The sequence below is a fragment of the Manis javanica genome, chromosome 6 (genome assembly GCF_040802235.1).
Source record: "Manis javanica isolate MJ-LG chromosome 6, MJ_LKY, whole genome shotgun sequence".
In the NCBI taxonomy this organism is placed as follows: Eukaryota; Metazoa; Chordata; class Mammalia; order Pholidota; family Manidae; genus Manis; species Manis javanica.
In genome coordinates this window covers 56,247,265-56,267,884 of record NC_133161.1, presented here as the reverse complement: position 1 = coordinate 56,267,884, position 20,620 = coordinate 56,247,265, and the positions used below count along the sequence as shown (strand labels likewise).

The following is a 20,620-nucleotide window of genomic DNA, read 5'->3' as shown; positions in this document are numbered from 1 at the left end:
AAGATCTCAGGGAAGACTTCAACAAAGAGAAAGAATACCTGAAAGAGAGGCACTCAGAGCTGAAGAAAAGTTTCTGAAATGAAATATACAATGGAGGGACTTAAAAGTAGATTCGATCATAAAGAGAAAGTAAATGAAATAGAAATTAGAGAACAGGAAAACAACAAAGCTAAGGAACAGAGACAAGAAAGGTCTCTAGGAATGAAAGAATGATGGGAGCTATGTGACCAATCCAAACAAAACAATATTCATGTAATAGGGGTACCAGAAGGAGAAGAGAAAGAGAAAGGGATAGAAAGTCTCCTTAAGGAAATAACTGTTGAAAACTTCCCCAATATGAGAAAGAAAATACACACTCAGGTCATGGAAGTGCACAGATCCCCTAACAAAAGGAATCCCAGCAAGACAAATCAATGAGACATATAATAATTAAAATGGCAAAGATCAAGGATAAGGAGAGAGTGTTGAAAGCAGCTAGAGAGAGAAAAAAGATTATTTATAAAGAAAATCCCATCCGACTATCAGCAGACTTCTCAACAGAAACTCTTTAAGCCAGAAGAGAATGTCATGATATATTTAATGTACTGAAACAGAAGGGCCTCCAACCAAGAATCCTCTACCCACAAGATTATCATTTAAATTTGAAGCAGGGATTAAGCAATTTCCAGAGAAGTAAAAGCTGAAGAAATTCACCATCATTAAGCCAGTCTTACACAATATGTTAAAGGTTTTGCTATAGATGGAAATAACCCTAAGGCTAAAGAGCTTTCACCAGTGCAAATAAACCCACAGTAAAAGTAGTAGACCAACTAATTACCAAGCAAGTATGAAATTAAAACAAAAGAAGCAAATCAACTATACAAAAAATTAGTCAAAGGATACACAAAAAGTGCATATTATGACATCTAATATGAAAAATGTGGAGGAGAAAGAAGAAGAAGAAGAGAAAAAGTACCTTTAGATTGTGTTTGAAATAACAACTTGAGATAGACTACTATACAGTAAGGAAACTATCTTTGAACCTTTGGTTACCACAGAAATAAAGCCTACAATAAATCAACACAAACAAAAATAAATCTTAAAAAGAGGGAAATCCAATTATAACATTAAAGAAAACCATCAATAACAAGAGAATATAAGACATAAAGAAAGGAACAGAGAGGAGAAAGAAAGAACAGCAGAAAACAATTAATAAAATGGTAATAAGTACATATCTATCAATAATCACCTTAAATGTAAATGGACTGAATGCACCAATCAAAAGACAGAGTGGCAGAATGGATAAAAAAACCAAGAGCCATCTATATGCTGTCTACAGGAGACTCACTTCAAACCCAAAGACATAGACAGACTAAAAGTGAAGGGATGGGAAAAAAATATTTCATGCAAATAATAGGGAGCAAAAAGCAGGAGTTACAGTACTTGTAGCAGACAAAATAGACTTCAAAACAAAGAGAGTAACAAGAGACAAAGAAGGACATTACATAATGATAAAGGGGTCAGTCCAACAAGAAGATATAACCACTATAAATATCTAAGCGCCCAACATAGGAGCACCTAAATATTAACAGTGCAACAAATACTAACAGAATTAAAGGGGGAAATAGAATGCAATGCACTCATTTTAGGAGACACACCACTCATCCAAAGGACAGATCAACCAGACAGAAAATAAGTAAGGACATAGAGGAACTGAACACCACATTAGAACAGATGGACCTAACAGACGGCTACAGAACACTCCATCCAATGGCAGCAGGATATACATTCTTCTCAAGTGTATATGGAATGTTCTCCAGAATAGATCACAGACGAGGCCATAAGAAGAGCCTCAATAAATTAAAAAAGACTGAAATTGTATCAGGCAACTTCTCAGACCACAGTGGTATGAAACTAGAAATAAATTCACAAAGAAAAGAAAACGACTTACAAACACATGAAGGCTAAACATGTTTCTAAATAATCAATGGATCAATGAACAAATTTAAAAAGAACTCAAGCAATACATAAAGACAAATGAAAACAAAAACACAACAGCCCAAAATCTGTGGGACACTCCAAAGGCAGTTCCAAGAGGACAGTAAAAAGCAGTCCAGGTTTACCTCAAGAAACAAGAACAATCCCAAATAAACAGTCTAAAATCACAATTAAGGAAACTGGGAAAAGAAGAACAAATGAAACCCAAAGTCAGTAGGAGGGACACAATAAGATTCAGAGCAGAAATAAATAAAATAGAGAAGAATAAAACAATAGAAAAAAAATCAATGAAACCAGGAGTTGGTTCTTGAGAAAATAAACAACACAGATAACCCCCTAGCCAGACTTAACAAGAAAAAAAGACAGTGTACACACATAAACAGAATCAGAAACAAAAAAAGAATAATAACAGATACTGCTGAAATACAAAGAATTATTAGAGAATACTATAAAAAATAGTTGAACAACTTAGAAGAAATGGACAACTTCCTAGAAAAATACATCCCAGAAAGAAACAGAAAATCTGAACAGACCTTTACCAGCAATGAAATCAAATTGGTAATCAAAAAACTCCCCCCCAAAAAACTTCAGGTCCAGATGGCTTCACAGACAAATTCTACCAAACATTTAAGAAAAAGCCAGTACCCATCCTTCTTAAAGCATTCCGAAAAGAAGAAGAAAAGGGAATACTTCCAAACTCATTCTATGAGGCCAGCATGACTCTAATACCAAAACCAGGCAAAAACACCACAAAAAAAGATTACAGACCAATATCCCTAATGAACATAGATGCAAAAATTATCAACAAAATATTACCAAACCAAATCCAAAAACATACAAAAAATATATCCATCATGACCAAGTGGAGTTTATTCCAGGGATGGAAGGATGGCACAATATTCAAAAATTCATCAACAAAAGGACAAAAACCACATGATCACCTCAATAGATGCTGAAAAAGCATTTGACAAAATTCGACATCCATTCATGATGAAAACTCAAAAAAATGAGTATAGAGGGTTACATACCTTAGCATAACAAAGGCCATGTATGACAAACCCACAGCCAAGATTGTACTGAATAGGGAAAAGCTAAAAGCTTTTCCTCTAAGATAAAATTTTTCCTCTAAGACAAGGATGCCCAGTCTCCCCACTTTTATTCAACATAGTACTGGACTTCCTAGCCACAGCCATCAGACAACACAAAGAGATAAAAGACATCCAAACTGATAAGGAAGAAATTAAACTCTCACTATTTTCAGATAACATGATATTATACATAGAAAATCCTAAAGAATCCACCACAAAACTACTAGCACTAATAACTGAATTTAGCAAAGCTGCAGGGTACAAAATTAATACAAAGAAATCTCTTGCATTCCTATATACTAACAATGAACTAGCAGAAAGAGAAATCAGGAAAACAATTCCATTTACAATTCAAAAAGAATAAAATACCTAGGAATAAAACTAATCAAGGAGGTTAGAGTCCTATACTCTGAAAACTACAAGACACTCGTGAAAGAAATTAAAGTAGACACCAATAAATGGAAATACATCCTATGCTCATGGATAGGAAGAATTAATATTGTCAAAATGGCCATCCTGCCCAAAGCAATTTACAGATTCAATGCAATCCCTATCAAAATGTTAACAGCACTCTTCAATGAACTAGAACAAATACGTTGAAAATTTATATGGAACCACAAAAGATCCTGAATAACCAAAGCAATCCTGAGAAAGAACAAAGCTGGTGAAATTTTACTCCCTAACTTCAAGCTCCACTACAAAGCTACAGTCATCAAAACAATTGGGTACTGGCACAAGAACAGACCCACATATCAATGGAACAGAATAGGAAGCCAACATAGAAACCCACACATATATGGCCAATTAATATACAATAAAGGAGCCATGGATACACAGTGGGGAAAAGACAGCCTCTTCAACAACTGTTGTTTGGAAAACTGGACGCTACATGTAAGAGAATGAAACTAGATTATTGTCTAACTCCATACACAAAAGGAAACTCAAAACAGATCAAAGACCTGAATATATGTCATAGAACTATAAAACTCTTAGACGAAAACATGGGCAAAAGTCTCTTGAATGTAAACATGAGCAACTTTTCCCTGAACACATCTCCTCGGGCAAGGGAAACAAAATAAAAAATGAAAAAGTGGGACTACATCAAATTAAAAAGCTCTGTGCAGCAAAGGACACCATCAGCAGAACAAAAAAGGCATACTACAGTATGGGAGAATATATTTACAGATGACTCATGTGATAAGGGGTTAACATCCAAAATATGTAAGAACTCATATACTTCAACACCAAAAAGACAAATATTAAAATTGGAAATACAAATTAAAACCACAATGATATATCACCTCACACCAGCTAGAATAACCACTATCCAAAAGACAACAAATAACAAATGTTGGTGAGGGTGTAGAGACAGTGCAACTGCTGTGGAAAGCAGTATGGAGCTTCTTCAAAAAACTAAAAATAGAAATACCACTTGACCCAGTAATTCCACTTCTAGGAATTTACCCAAAGAAAACAAAATCCCTGATTCAAAAAGATATATGCACCCCCTATGTTTATCGCCGCACTGCTTGCAATTGCCAAGATATGGAAGCAACCTTAGTGTCCATCAATAGACTAATGGATAAAGAAGATGTGGTACATATGCACAATGGAATATTATTCAGCCATAAAAAGAAAAGAAATCCTGCCATTTGCAATAGCATGGATCTAGAGGGTATTAGTCAAATAAGCCAGGTGGAGAAAGACAAATATCATGATTTCACTTATTTATGGAATATAAAAACAAAGCAAAACAGACAGAACAAAACAACATTAGACTCATAGACACTGAGAAGTGACTAGTGGTTACCAAGGGGGAGGAGTGTGCACACAAAACCACATTTGATGAAATAAAAAAAATTTTTTGTAATTCCACATCAGCCACTGTAAGACTGTAAGACCCACTCTAGACTTATCACCTTGTCTTCTCTCTAAATGGAAAAGGTGAAAATTAGCTGTCTTATTCTGTGGCCACAATCTTTCAGTTCTCAATTAGCTATTCCATCTACACCTATTTTTCACTGTCATTCAGTGTTGCAGACACTTGATTCTTCTACTTTCTAATACTTAGCCCCTTTCATATTCACTTCCCTATCTGAATTGGACTCCATGGTTCACCATTTCAACCACTCTCTTGCCAATTTCCTCATTTCTCACATTATGTTGGAATTGTCTATTTTCCTATATAATACCATATGCTATAAGTCTCACGAGGACATAAAATTGTATATAGTTTCTTCACTGATGCAGTCTTGGTGCCAAGAATAACATTTGGCACATACAGTATGCTCTCAGTAAGTATATACTGAATATACTGTAGATCTTCTGATTAATCATCTAAATCAATGTTATATAAGTGAAGATTTTTTTTTCCCCCAGTGATAAGCTTCACCAGTTTAGCTTCCTTTCTGATCATTACTTGACATCTTATCACTTAAGTTCTACTTGCCCTTGGTTTCTGTGTCAAATCAAACCATTGAGCAACTACTACCTATAGGGCAAAGGGAAGTGGAGAAGGGTATCAAGTGTAGCAGTAAATAAAACCTATTGGAAAAATGAGATAAACATTTGAGAAACTTACAAAAGTGGGTAAATTCACATCACCACCTTCAAAAGTAATTTTTTTTAATTTAATGACAATTCTCTCTCACATGTATTTAAACATAGACAAAGGTATGGAAGTAAGTACCCAGACTATTTTTAAAATGGAAAGAGCAACCAATATTTTCACTTGTTAGTAAATACTTTTGCACAAGTTCACTTTTCAAGAATCACATAATTTTTTAACAAAAAATATACTGCAAATACTACCTTATTGTTTTTAGATTGCACATGGGACTTTTCCTACAAGAGAACTATATCCTTAACTCATTTTATTAACTTTCAATAAACAGTCATGTAAAATATTTAATACACTATTAGTATATTTATATCTATAAAACAATGATCATAAAGGCTTGTACTCCACCAAGTGAAAAACATGAAACTAACATCCTCTTCGAGAAAGCAAGACAAAAACTGTTGCTCATGACTTTTAAACAGATTTGTGTGTGGAAAATCTTGAAATATATATATATTTGTACATTGTCAAGGTTTAATTATCTAAGTAGGAAATTAAAATTTCAAAACGTTTAAGAAGTATGACACTAAGAAGGTAGAGGTGATGAAGGCATATTGTTGCAAGTGACTGTAAAGAGGCAACTGACCAGAGATGAACCTCAAGAAAATAATGATCTGAGCCAGGTTTCCTAACCTGGAGTGCTGCTGAAAAGCCACACCACGCTAGTAAGGGATCCGCAAAGTTAAGAACCAGAGACTCAGAATATGGAGAGAAAAAATAATGAATAAGCACCCCAATCATCATGAGACAATGCAGCCAGAAACTCAGCAGTTACAGGCAGAAAGGGCAAGGTTGGAAACACCATCTTTGCTTTTGCAGGGTTCTTCCCCCTCTAGAGGGTGAGGCTAACTATGAAGAACACTCACTAAAGGGCAACTGAAGACAGAACACTGCAGAATTTTAGGTTACTGTAGTTCCTTAACTTCCCCACTACAGAGCATAGTGGCTGTTCATTATATGGCACTGCTACAATATAATCCCAACCCCTCACTGTCCTCAAATGCTCAGTATGGTCTTCTATAAACACACACACACACACACACACACACACACACACACACACACACACACACACATACACCATCTAGATATGATAATTCACAAAAAAATATATTTTTTAAAATTTCAAGTTGGGGATAACTATAATGGCTTAATTTCAGCCCTACTTTTATCTCTGTATTTTGTCTTGCTTATGTGATACTTGATGCCATCTCCTTAGCTAACTAAAAAAATATTGCTAAATTTAAATGCCTTTTGACACCAAAAGAAGAATCGACAAAAGAAAAATAGACGAATTGGGTTAGGTCAAATTAGAAAAATCTGTACTGCAAATGACACCATGAAGGAAATGAAAAGCCAAGCCAAAGATTTAAAAATGGAAAAATCTGTAGGAAAGGATTCATGCATTTGACATTAAATTTTTCTTAATAGCAAAAAAATTCATCTAGTTAAATACATACACACACATGTAAAAATATATACATCATGTATTTATGCATCATATACAACAGAAGGTTAAAATCTGTGAGTAAGAGATGCTATATGTCAATAAGAAATAGACCAATACTCAAAAGAAAGAGAGTATAGGAACAGGCAATTCAAAACAGAAAATACAAATGACCAATAAGCATATGAAAATTATCAACCCTATCAGCAATCAAGAATCCAAACTTTAAATCAAGAGTATAATTTTTCACATGTATACAGGCAAAGGTGAAAAACTGAGTCAAATTTGTTCATAGGACAGCTAAATATAAGATTAAAAACTATAAAGTATGCTGTTGACTTTTAACATACAATTTTCATCTATTTCTACTTTATTAAATATTTTTAATCAGAAACAGAAGATGAATTTTATCAAATACCTTCTTGGTGTTTCCTATAATACTAAGGATTTTTTTCCACTGACCAATTAATAAATTTATGAGTTATAATAATATATTTCTAAATAATGAGTAATCTTTGAATATCTGCAATGAATCCCACTTAATTGTAGCATACTCTTCCCTTAATGTACAATCTGATGTTAGTCTACTTTACTTACAAGTTTAGGTGAATATTCATGAATAAAATTGTACTGTAAATTTATATTAGTAGAAACAGGTTACCATTTAGTGACCCCACATTTTTTAAAAGTTTACAAATATAATACAGAATTCTGAAGATGGGAAATGTCAATTGTAGCTTTCTGAGTGATGAAATTACAAGTGATTAATATTTTTTCTTTATTTAGTTTTATGTTTCAAATTTTGTAAGGATTTTTTTGAACTAACTCCGCCAAGAAAGCTATCACTGTTTGAAAAAGAAAATTTAGTTGTGACTGCCCACATAAAGAAAGGAAACCTATCTATAACCTTGAGGCTCAAACAGAAACAAGTCTGAATTAAAAAGGTATCATCTCTAGCAGGTTACTACTCCTACACCTAGAAGACCAATGTATGACCAATGTATATGCATAAAGAAAAAAAAGCTAAATTTCCACCAACAGTTTGTGAGAATTTAAAAAGATTGAAAACTATGTTGTTAGTCATTTTAATCATATTCTTAGAAATAATTGAACATTAAAAATTGTAGTTCTCATAAAACATCTAACAATTAAAGTGTTCTTTTTATTATATTTAAATCATTTCTTTTAAAAAAACTCTCTCTGAATAATGGGGTTTTATTCAATCGTTTTTTGAAACAACTATGGAAATGTTTTAACAGAGAAGGGAGCATTGTTCCACTGCATTTTCCAAAGCCAGAAAGAAAACATCAAAAAGAAATTAAAATCTTCAATGTTTAGATTCTCAATTTTTATCCTATTCTACAAACACCCTGTTCTCTTTAGATCTGGTCATTATGACATTAAACTAAAATAAAATGTATTATTTTGCCATAATAGAGTATTGCATTTGGTATTTTTTATCCTACATCCTACTCACCCTATTTGGACCACGTAATAGTACATAAAGATCCTCAAACATCAAACCCCATTTCTATCATTATCTCATACTGAAAAATAAGTTCAGTTACACAGCAATTCATCTTATGCTCCTTTAAGAAAGGCGAATCAGAAAGAATGAATTTAGTTTACATATCAGAAGATTTCCATTCACAAATGTGTTCCTCTATTAAAGTATACAAAACTCTGACCACAGCAGTTCAATGGTGCAAAAGCAAGATAAAACCAGCCATATTCATAAAGGCCTGCCTTTACTCTCATTCATATAGGACTAGAACGATAACAGTAAAAATGCCAATATTCACAACTCAACTTCTGCTTTGCCCCATAATACGTAATCAAAGGGGAAATCAAAACAACACAAGCCTATCACAGTAGAGAGAGATTTTCAATGCAAAACCTAACACTGAATTGTTACCCATCTCCTTTCCTACCTACGTTTCCTTTCTTTCGTATGAAAAGGAAAAAGAGAACCCTCTTGAACAATAGAAGCTGTTATTTATTAAGTGTTTGGTATTGGCTAGGACCTTTGCTAACCACTTTATATATTTCTAATTTTCACAACCGTAGGACATAAAGTTATATCATTTATTCTATAGATGAGGAAACAGCTAAGTCACAGAACTGGACAATAAACTGAGCTTGGTTTAAAATTCAAGTATGTTCTGAATCATTTTACACTGATTCTCAAAACAGGTTTGAAAAAAGCAGTGGGGTAGAAATGGGCAAAATTCTGTACCCAATATCTGAATAATCAAATGTGATTAAGATTCAAAAATTCAATTTATCAGAAAACCCTAAGGCAACTAAACTGACACCAACACCTTCAAGTCCTTGGTACACTGAGAATTTGATGTAGATTTTGTAGGTATTAGTACTCAGATAACTCTTAGGGTATGTTCTTATTGGTAGCTTCATGTAAATTTCCTTCACATTCCTGAAGGCTCTACAGTAACAACTCAGTATCAGAACAATGACCCTGAAAGTAGTACAAGATCCTCTTAATTCAGAATTAAAAATAAAGCTCAACAGTGTTCACTGCCTCAGAGTTTATGAGTCTTTTTAATCAGGATAAATTCAGATAAGAGGCATACAATCATAAAAGTAAATTACACCAGGCAGTACTGTTTTAAAAATATATAGTGGTTTATTTGTTAGTTTTTAAATTAACAATGGAAAATATTTTTACACCCATAAGTACAACTTAAAAAATGAAAGTTACATTCTCTACTGTGGCCTGTTTATAAATTTATTTGAGAGGGGGAGGAAAGAGTGGAGGTTGGTAGTAAAGAACCCAGAGAGCAAGCTGCAAGCTTACATAGAGGAAAACAATAAAAGTCAGAGACAGGAGGGAAAAATCAGCACATCTACAAAGCAACAGCAGCAAGAGGAAAAAAAGAAAGAAAAATAGAGACACAGATTCACCCACAAAGGACCCAATGGCATAATTTAAAGCTAAGTAAAATGTTATTGTAACATGAATGCCACATTCCTTGAGTATAACAGTTTGGTGTACTATAACATGAATGCAGATAAAGAGCTGTTGTATAAAGGGACTGAAATTACTTATATGCTTATTACCAATATTTAAATTTATAATATCAAATTTTATTTGTAATAATTTAGCCTAGTCCTTTTCTTAACCCACTATATAGTACTACTAATACCCATCAGGCCAACCATATATTTGTCTAAACAAAGGGTTTTTAACATTCCTCACCTATTTGTTATAAAAGGCACAATTCAATAAAAGAACTTAAAAGAAATGCAGACCTAGTTTGCATAGAACTTTATCAAACTGACAAGAAACATATTACTTTCCATTGCATAAAACTATATAACACTGACATTTTTAAAATATAAGATATACTACAATTTTTCCCTTTCACTTCATCTACAATTTAATCCCTAATGTCCAGAAGAAATACATTGGTTAGTCAGAAGTCCTAGTTATAGCCAATTCATATTATACAGGTGTCACCTCTCTTGATTTCCTCCTGAAATTTCAGTCTAATCTAACTCTTAATGTAATACATAAATTAGAAAGTAAAAACTGAGATAGAGAGTAAGGAATGAATTAGATCATCTGGGTCAAAGACGATTACTTTGACATTTTTAAACTTCCTCAATGAAGCAAAAGAACACAGAAAACAACTTCCAACATTAAATTCTGAAGTTACGGAAATTAACCACTTGCTACTTACATCTGATGAAGTAATAGCAGAACCTAATATTTTTTTAGTTTTATTGTGGGAAACACTGTGCACAGTTCTTAGTATGTGTTATTTCACTTAATACTGTCAATGGCCCTATGGCGTAACAACCATTAATTTATAAGTTACACAGATGAGAAAACTGAGACTCAAAAAGGTTAACAACTTTCAAAGGTCAAAATTCTTTGAAGTAACAAAACTATACACTCTTCTTCAGAAATCAGGAATATTCAATTTGTGACTGTAAGTTACATATATGTGTGGGCATGCACAGAGAGAAAGGTTAACACTGTGAGTCCCAGTACAAAGACAGTCTTATTAACTTCTGTAGTCCTATAAATTTTGTATTAGTACAATTATTTGACTGAATATTCTGAGCTAACAGATATTAACTGTACAGCTTTCTGGCTCATAAAATACATTTTTTTCATAAATTATAAAATACTCTGAAACCTAAACTGGTTTTTCTAAAACTTTTATGTAATCAACACATTATTTATAAAGTACATTATTTCAGTTTCTTTTTCTGTATCGTTGTTGTGCTCCACCTTTCAAGTTGTCTCCAACCTCAGTCTATCCCATTTCCTCTTATTCTGCTTTTACCACATTACATTATTGCAACAACTTAAGTGTTGAGAGTTTAGGTAATACTCAAGAAAAAAACATCAGAGGTTAGTCATCAATATCAGATGTAAAAGCAGCTTATTATATTAACAGTTGTTGCAATCTGATTAAACACCCTGAGAAAAGTTCTGAGGAAAAAATGCCATCTCAAGCTCAGGAAGAGAAATCAAGAACAAATTCTGAACTAAAGTATTATGACTTAGAGAAACATTGGATAACACATATGATATAATGTCATATCTTAACACCATTACTTCCCAAAATGCATGTAATAAACTAAAATGTGAAATTTCATTTCATACTTAACTCTCCCATTCAAACTGTACAACTTCAGTTTTATAATTTCCAAGCCTCAAATATTGGTGAATTCAAAAGTCATTCCCCACACATGCATGTTGTCACACAACTCTAGCCTGAAAATAAAAAAGTCACAATACAAAGAATCACATATGCTCTCATGTGCCAAACCACAGCCAACCTAAAATTAGCTCCACAGTTCCAGGACCAAAATCAATTCAGGTTTAAATGGAGTAACACAAGTTCTCTCAAACAATGCAGGGCTATAGTCAAAAGAAAAGCAGGATTCACCTTAGCAGTTTCACTAACGTCAGAATAAAAAAGTGCTTCAGGAAATTGGAGAAAACAGCTCAATAAGCCAACAACAGTTAATTTTTCCAACTGATGTATAAGAGCCTCTCATGCTAATTTAAGGATCATTAAACCAGTTTAATTTTCACAGTTGAACGCACAGAATTGTTTCACTAAACTTTCCTGGTACATAATTTCTTAATGTATAATGAATTGCAGATGGGCGAAATGATTTAACAATGCTATCTCTAATGTGACAGTGAGAGGTATTTTAGTCAAGATACTGTGCTGGCAGCAGCCCTCCCCCAAATTTCCACCTTTTTGAAATCCATGACCAAATCTGTATTTATACTGACAAACTTTTAAAATAGCATTAAGGTCATATAAACTGTGAAACATTCCAAAAAGCACCACAAAAATCAGCATATTGTACTATCACAAAGATTTCTTTAAGTTTATCTAGTTCAGGAAAGAAATTTTAAGTGATACACCATGAAATCATAATAAAAATCAAGTAGTAAGAAATACAAGATAAAATCCAAGTTGTTCTTTCATAATTGCTCTTTATATACTTGGTTATATGAAAATAACAGCAATGAAATTTGATTTTTCCCTGTAGGAAAAATTAAGACAAAGTTATATTCAAACTAAAATCTGGGTATTGGACTTCCTTTGTCAAACTTTTTTTGTGTTTTGTGATCCCAAACACAATATTTAACCACAGTGTACTATTAAAAAATGTCTGACATAGGTGAGTAACCCATCCTTGAAGGGTAGTCAACGTGATAATTTAAACTTACCATAGACAATTTTTGTCTTGGTAATTTTTCACTTTTACCTTAATTTTACTGGAGGGAATATTCAACATTGATTCATTCATTCAACAGGTATTTAGTGAGGAATACCTTGTGTCAAGCTCTGTTCCAGGTAATATGAATACAACCATGAGCCCCATCTTCAGGAGTCTAACATTCTAGTTGGGAAGAAATAATAAGCAAATGAATGAATAAAAAATACATGGGAGTGTGGACCAAGTAATATTTTCACAAGAGTAATGGATCTTTCAGTCAAATTTGGGAGACAAACCTTTTCAGGAGATCTAAAAATCCCTTTTCAGCCTTTGTTTTATTCTGACAAAAGACCTAAAAGCTTTAGTTGAATGATGGCCAAACTGGCACAATTTAGTTTTGACAGTGAATTTTCTGAGGGCAGATTTCAAGTCTAACTCACCAACCACTTCAGCATCTGAACTCATTAGCAAGTGCCTACCACACAGCTGGTATATTTGTGTTTGGTGAACAAATTTATCCACAAAAATTAAACCCCAAAACAAATTTTAACCAAAACCTTATAAAAATGATCCTAAACATCAGCTTTTCCTTTTAACAATTTACCAGGATTTTAAAAATTTACCAGAGTTGAATAAAAATAAAAATTTCTCTTCCCACAAGTATTTCAGAACATGTACAAGCAAATTGAGTACTAATCTTCAAATAAGTAATCTTTTTCAAAATATTTTTTGGAACTTCCCTGTCAGAAGTTCTTTGGAATCAGTTTACCAACCACACAAGAAACTTCCTTCATTACTCTCAGTCTGTTTTTTATTTTTTCCTTTCACTTCTTTTAGTCTACCCTCTGGCCTCCCTGAACTACACGAATGGCCACAGGACCCCCTATTTCTCTTGCAATCCATCCATCCACTGAGAGGCAACTGAGCCATAAAGGGAGATGGAGCTTAGAACCTGAATTCATATTAATAATGCAAGGCATATGGAGAAGAAACATGATGTTATTAACATAATGACAACAGTTTACAAAGAGTTATGCCCTGCATCACTTTATTTCACCTTAGGACAATGTGAGAGCAGCTAGGAAGGTGCTATTATTATCCCAATTTTAAAGAGAAGGAAACTAAGTCTCAGAAAGTTCAAACAACTTCCCCAGTGTCACATCATAAATAAGTGGTGGAGTCCAGACTCATCCTTATAATTCTTAACATACAGATCATTTGTGTGTCGCTGCACTACTGTGGTAGGTATAATTTGTTGATAGATGTAAGTATGCATCACCATGACTCCAGCCTACTTATTCACCCAATTTTAAAATGGTAAAATAAGTCTAAGAGCTGTCCACTTGCTTTAATTCAGAGTTTGCTCTCCTCACAAATATTTAAGGCACTGTAATAACAAAATGAAATCTAACTCATAAGTAGAAAGCCAATTTTAGGTTACCATCAATTGAGGGGACATGATAGTCTGAGAAACCACGGAATTTCAAAACACAATTTAAAAACTATTTTCACAACCTCATTCAAAGAAATGTCATAAAGCCACTGAGCTCTGCCACCAAATTGCTAGGTTAGTTAGTTGCTGGCAGTGGAAAACCCTTCCCCAGGTAGAACCCATTCTCTTCCTCTTCCAGAAGCTCATGCCCGCTCCTTTTCCATTATTAGCTAAGACAGCTTAGCCAATTCAACCTAAAGCAAACATCCTCTCATACCATTTTGTTCTCCTTTACTCTAAAACTCTCTTTGTTCTACAAACTAGAAATGAAACTAAACCTAAGTAAGCATGAGTACATCTAACTATAATTAAATTAAGACATAAAACACCCTTTATGACCTGCCAAGTCTATATGGTAGTCACCACGTGTTCAAGAGCCATACATTTTGCAGTGGCTTTATGATACACAAACCAATGCCTTAAATACTCAAAACTACGAACATTTCAAATTGCTTACATCCCAGTGTTTCTCCCAAATTTAGATATCTCCTCAAATAAACTAACTTCATAAACTTGTAGCAATTAATATAATGCTTTTAATCATAAATATACAGTGAGCTAATTAAGAAACTATCCTCTATAAATGTCTATGGAAAACTGGTCAACAAACTTCGGAACAATAGAACCAAACACGAGAGGTAAATAATTGACCACTGAACATCATAGGGGTTAGGGATGCTGACCCTGATCCACGCAGTTGTAAATCCACATAGAACTTCTGATTTCCAAAAAAACATTACTAATAGACTACTGTTGATTAGAAGACTTACTGGTAACATAAGCAGTTGATTAACATAGATTTTGTATGTTATACATACTGTATACTCTATTCCTAAAATAAGAAAAACATTTTTTCAAATTGTCACAAATCTCCTAACAATTTTGCGATATATTTATTGAAAAAAATCTGCATATAAGTGGACCCAGGTGTTTCAAATCCATCATGCTCAAGGGTCAACTGTATACTGGTATCTCCCTAGCTAGGCCTCCCAATGATAGTTATGGAAATCTAAAACCTCTATTTTAATATTTCAAAATGCCTAATGGCAAGTATATATCTAATATAAAGTTGTTAGGCTTAACTAAAAAAATCACATATATTAGCTTTTGTTTGCAATTCTATCAACTAGATAGCCAGCTGCCGATGAGAAATGATTAACAAGGTTATGTGTGCTGGATTAATAAAATATAATAAAAATAAGTACTAAATATAATTTATCTATAAACTCTGAAAACTTGGAACCAATGGGTAAAAATTAAACAAAGGCCCTTTAAAATTATTGAGAAATGGGTGGCAATATCCAACTTGACTTATCAAAAAATGCAAAACAATTTTTTGTGTAGAGTGGCATGCCAACCTCATTCTAGATAGAGGTATATATACATACACACACATGCTGTGTATGTGTGTGTATGTATGTACAAATATATTTTTAAAGGAGATTTACTATGACTCACATGATTATGGAGTGGAATTCCACGTCTGCAAAGTGGAGGCCCAGGAAAACCAGTGGTATAATTCAGTCCAAAGGCCTGAGAATCAGGGAAGCTGATGGCTCAAATCCCGTCCAAGGGCAGAAGACGAAATGAGATGTCCCAGCTAAGAGCGAGGCAGAATCTAAAGACTAATTCCTCCCTGCTCCACCTAGTCTTCCATTCAGGCCCTCAAACAGAACTGAGGGTTCTCACCAACACCTGGGAGGACAATCTACTTTAAGGAGTCCACTGATTAGGATGCTAATCTCATCCTCACCCAGATACACACTCACAGGTACACCCAGAAGTAAAATTTAATCTGAGGACCCTAGGGTCACTCAAATTGACATAAAATTAACCACCACAGTCCTTAAGGTTAAACAACTGCAATACGATGCAAATTATATCATCTTCTTTGAGAGTAAACCTAGCAAAAGCTTTGAGCAGCCCTTCCCAGAAGAAACCTATTTACCTTCTTCAGGGAATTATCTTCCAAATTTATTTGAACCACAACTATTAACTATTAAACTGAGACTTCTAAAAGAGACTTCTAAAAGCCACAGTTTAGGTTTTTTCCATCTATGCTATTTGTTAACCACAAAGAAAATAATTAGTAACAATTGATAAAAACCAATAAATCCCAGTGGAAATTACAAGACAAATACAAACCATTTTTACTACCATTTACTAATGCCCCACATTTGCACAAAACCCAAATCACTAGTTAGTTTAAATAGCAACAATTTTTATTCATTATTTTTCAATAAGATAAGCACAAGTGTCAACAGACTGATAATTGGTTTTTATGCAAAAACCTCCAGAGTATGCCACAGCTCTTGTACAAAATCAGCATATATTCCTACATCTTCTTTGCCTTTAGTTCTCAGTAATAATAAAATGTTCAGAATAACTCTAATAGTTTTGAACATTAAAGATGTAAAACTGTGTTAAAATAAAAACTCACTAATAAATATTTCATTATATTCTAATGCTGTAAAATTTAAATTGAAACAAATTCTCAGGAAAATATCCCATACCCTGACTAATTCCAGTATATGGAAGTTAACTCACTGAAAATAGGAGTGAATGAAGGGAGTACTAAACAAACTGTTTTCTGGTACACTATGACGAATTTTTTGCCAAAATGTTGTAAGAGTAACATTAAGAGTAAGAAGTGCTAACAGACAATAAGTAGAAGGGAAAAAAATTTAACTGGACATTGAAAAAAAAAAACAACTCTCATCCCTATGTAGAAAATGCAAAACACACAGATGGCTAGCATGTCTTTTGAATTTTCAGTTATATGTAGAATGAAAAATAATCCAAATGAAGCCAAAAGTTCAAATTTAAAATTGTGTTAACTCCTCTTTAAAAAGAAAGAAAAAGCAAGACAACCTGCTGGGGCTGTACTTTCAATGCATACTAATCTATCACATTTCACAGGTTTCAAAATTCAATGTACATATTAATTTGCTCAACTGAGTAATTTTCCCTTTTACCTTAACTTAATATAGCCCTTAATTGATCACTTGCATGGTATCTCATTTCTGAAAAGGTTTCAAAGATTTTGGCAAACTACAAAACTGAAAAGTTTCATATGAATGCTTTATCATAACTGTTACTATTACATATAGATATATAGATATATATATATGGCATCCCCATCTTGGTGTAAAAAGAAAACACCAAAAAAAAGACCCTAAAAACAGTATACTGATGATCAGCCACAAAAAACATTAATGATGCATTCCATACTGAGCCGTAAAAACAGCACGTGATTTGGAAGAAGAGAACTTGGGTATGACCCCTGGCTACACCACTGGTTATAAAATTTAAGCAAGCTATTTCAACTCTCAATCTGTCTTCTCATCTGGCTAATGGAAATAATCTCCTATCTCAATACCGAGATGTAAAAGAATCAAACAGTATGATTCACCACTTTCTGAACATAGTATATGCTTGTTGAACGTAAAAATCTTGACATAATTTATTATATATTTTGAGATCTAACATAAACCACATCCCCTAAAACCTGCTGATCTGTTATCCCTAAGAGAAGTAGTAAAAAGGAGTCTAACACTACTAATTTTTTAGTAATCAACATTGAGTAAAATTCTGTATCTAAAATATTTCAAAATAGTACTATTTCTAAGCCTTACTTTAAAAAAAGAAAAAGCTTCGGTAAAACTAAAAGTCACTAATAATGATAATTCTCTGTTTATCTAATGATAGTATTCAGAGAAAACAGTAGATTTTAAAAGCTAGCAAGGGAGTTGAGAATTACTAATTGAGAGCTAAATGGTCACAGTTCTGTACTGAGAGTCAGGAAATCCGCCACTAGCTTCACCTTTGCCACTAATAATTGACCTTAGACAACTCTCTGAGCTTCTGTTTTCTAATCTACAAAATGACTACTAAAAAACAACAGAAAAGATTCAAGTACCATTTAATCAAGTACTTAGGAGAGGCAATCTGGTGTAGTGGTTAACAGAATGGACCGGGCACGGTCTGCCCAAGTTGGAACCCTTGCTCTGCAAACCCTGGTTACACCACTCACAAGCAGTGCAGAGTATACATATACAAAACACTAAAGTATATCTTATTACCATCAGTGACTTAACTGTTTGAAGTATTTCACTGAAACACAAAATTACTTTAAAATACAGAAGCTTAGAAAGTTCAGTCTTCCCAGATTAAAATACTATCATTTCGCTAGCAGACAGCAGTTCATGCGAAATGAATACAACTCTAAAATGTGCTAATCTATGTCAAATTTAATAAGATCATCTCATAAAATACTGCACATTGGAGACACCACTCAACTTATTATAATGCTAATTATTCTCACCAAAATATCACACTAAAGGTAAAAATAGAACTTCTGTTACTTTTAAGTCCTCTTTTAATCTAATACTGCTAATGACAACAGAAACTTATCTCTGGGGAAGACAAACTCCAGGAATGAAAAATCTGTGAAATTTAGAAATATAAAGTGAACCACAAACTACCAGAAGGAAGTAGTTTATGAGTTAAAAATCAACCAAAAAGTATTTACCAGACATATCATATGTCAGGATCTGTGCATAATGAAGTACAAATACCAAAGTATGAAGTTCCTCAGAATTAATCCGGTTGGAAAGGCAAGTAAGTCCTTTATTATCTTATTTTCACACAACAAAAGCCACTCAGCTACAAACGTTATTCCCTTTTTGGCCCAAGTAGGAATACTTCCCATTGCCCATTACATTTGTTTTCCTATCAAACCAGTCCCTGACAGATGACATCAGAATTCTCACAGGGCTTCAAGTGAGTAGCTAAAATATTTCCTCAAATCAGCAAGCTTAAAAATTTATCTTCAATGACGCCTTCACCAGCATATAAATAACACTACACAACTGTGATAATTGGGTCAAGAACCTACTTACGTTGATATAGTTCTTCTCCTTTACTGCTAGTAAAGGCAATTCTACTTCTCCAAAAAGTCTGCTTTTTGCAATGGACATTAAGCACTAGAAAAGGGAAACTGATGGCTAGCCATAGTTGCCCTACTTCCATTTCAGGTCCAAGGAAAAAAAACTGTTCCACACACAGTAGCAAGAGAGCCTTAGGCAAATCAAGGAGGGGTAGATGGGAAACTTAGTTTTCTGATTCCCATGTTTAAGCAAAAGATGACAGGAGTGTGGGGGGCGGGGTGACATAACTGGGCCAACCAGGAGGCGCTTGAGGAAAAAGGAGGTCCACTTCACGAAGTAGTCAAAGTAAGGGGTGGGAAACAAACCGCTGTGGCCGAGTGACAAACCCAGGGCGCTGACCGAGCTTGGAAGCGGAGGGGCCTGAAGGCCAGGGACCGGAGAAGGAAGATAACAGGCAAACCGTAGGGCAACAGGAACCAGCAGCAAAGCGGATACCAACGCCGCCACAGAGCAGCGCGTAAGGGGACACCACGAAGGGAGCGATGAGTTAGGCGGTAGCGACAGCAGGACGGAAAACAGTGCCAGGGGCGACAGGCAAGTGGCAAGCGCGAAAGAAAAGGCACCGGCAGCTGGAGGTCGTGGGGCTCTGTTGAGTCAGCACAGCTCCTATTCAGGGGGCACTTGTAGGATCCCTGCTGCTCCTCCGGCCCAGGACCCGCTGCGGAGAACTGGGGCCGCCGGCAGGGGAAATGAAGTGCTCCGACGGGCTGGCGCCGACCCCTTCCCCATTTCACAGGTAAACACTGGCCGCCGTCGCCGCTTACCTCTGTTAACATTATTACTCCCCGGGGAAGTGAGCTCCTCTCTAGCCTCGCCGCATGGCAACAGCCGTAGCAGCAGCAAAAACTGCCCGAGCCGCCGCCAACGGCCGCAACAGCTCCTGCAGTCCTCTCCCGGGCGGCGGCTTTACCCGGCTTTGCTGGCTTCCCCCCGGCCCGGCTGCTCCAGACGGACGCGCCGCCATCTTGGAAGAGCGACGCCCGCGTCTCCCCGTAACGTGCGCTCCCATTGGCGGGCGCTGGAGCCGCCGGAGTCTCGTGACCGTCTCCATAGCGCCGGCGCGCAGGGAAGCCTAGGCGAGCACCCGAAGGTCCGCTTCGCGCTGGCGGCAGGGGCCGCAGGGCTGGATGCCCCTGCCGATGTGGGACCGCGGAGGTTGTAGAGAAGCCCCAACGCAGGGCCGGCCCGAGAGCCTGCGCACGCGTCCGCGAGGAATGCGCATCGTTTGCCGCACTCCGGGGCTGGCAGGCCGTAGGGCGGAGCAAAACCGGCGGAGACCGAGCCTTCGACTGGCGGCGTTGCGGCACTCGCGCGTCTGGGGGACCAAGAGGCCGC

The 20,620-nt window shown here is 35.3% G+C and overlaps 1 protein-coding gene across 5 annotated transcripts in view; it reads right to left on the bottom strand.

Annotated features, from left to right (window-relative positions):
- SNX13 (sorting nexin 13) overlaps window positions 1-20,225 on the bottom strand; it is a 170,195-nt gene extending 149,970 nt beyond the window's left edge. For all 5 annotated transcript variants that reach the window (XM_073238738.1, XM_073238736.1, XM_073238737.1 and 2 more), the window contains exon 1: window positions 20,050-20,225. Coding sequence is in view for 2 of the 5 variants with exons in the window: in XM_073238737.1 (XP_073094838.1) it covers window positions 20,050-20,061 (12 nt within the window). In the remaining 3 variants the exon portion in view is untranslated. The remainder of the gene's footprint in view (window positions 1-20,049) is intronic.
- Between the last annotated feature and the right edge of the window lie 395 nt (window positions 20,226-20,620).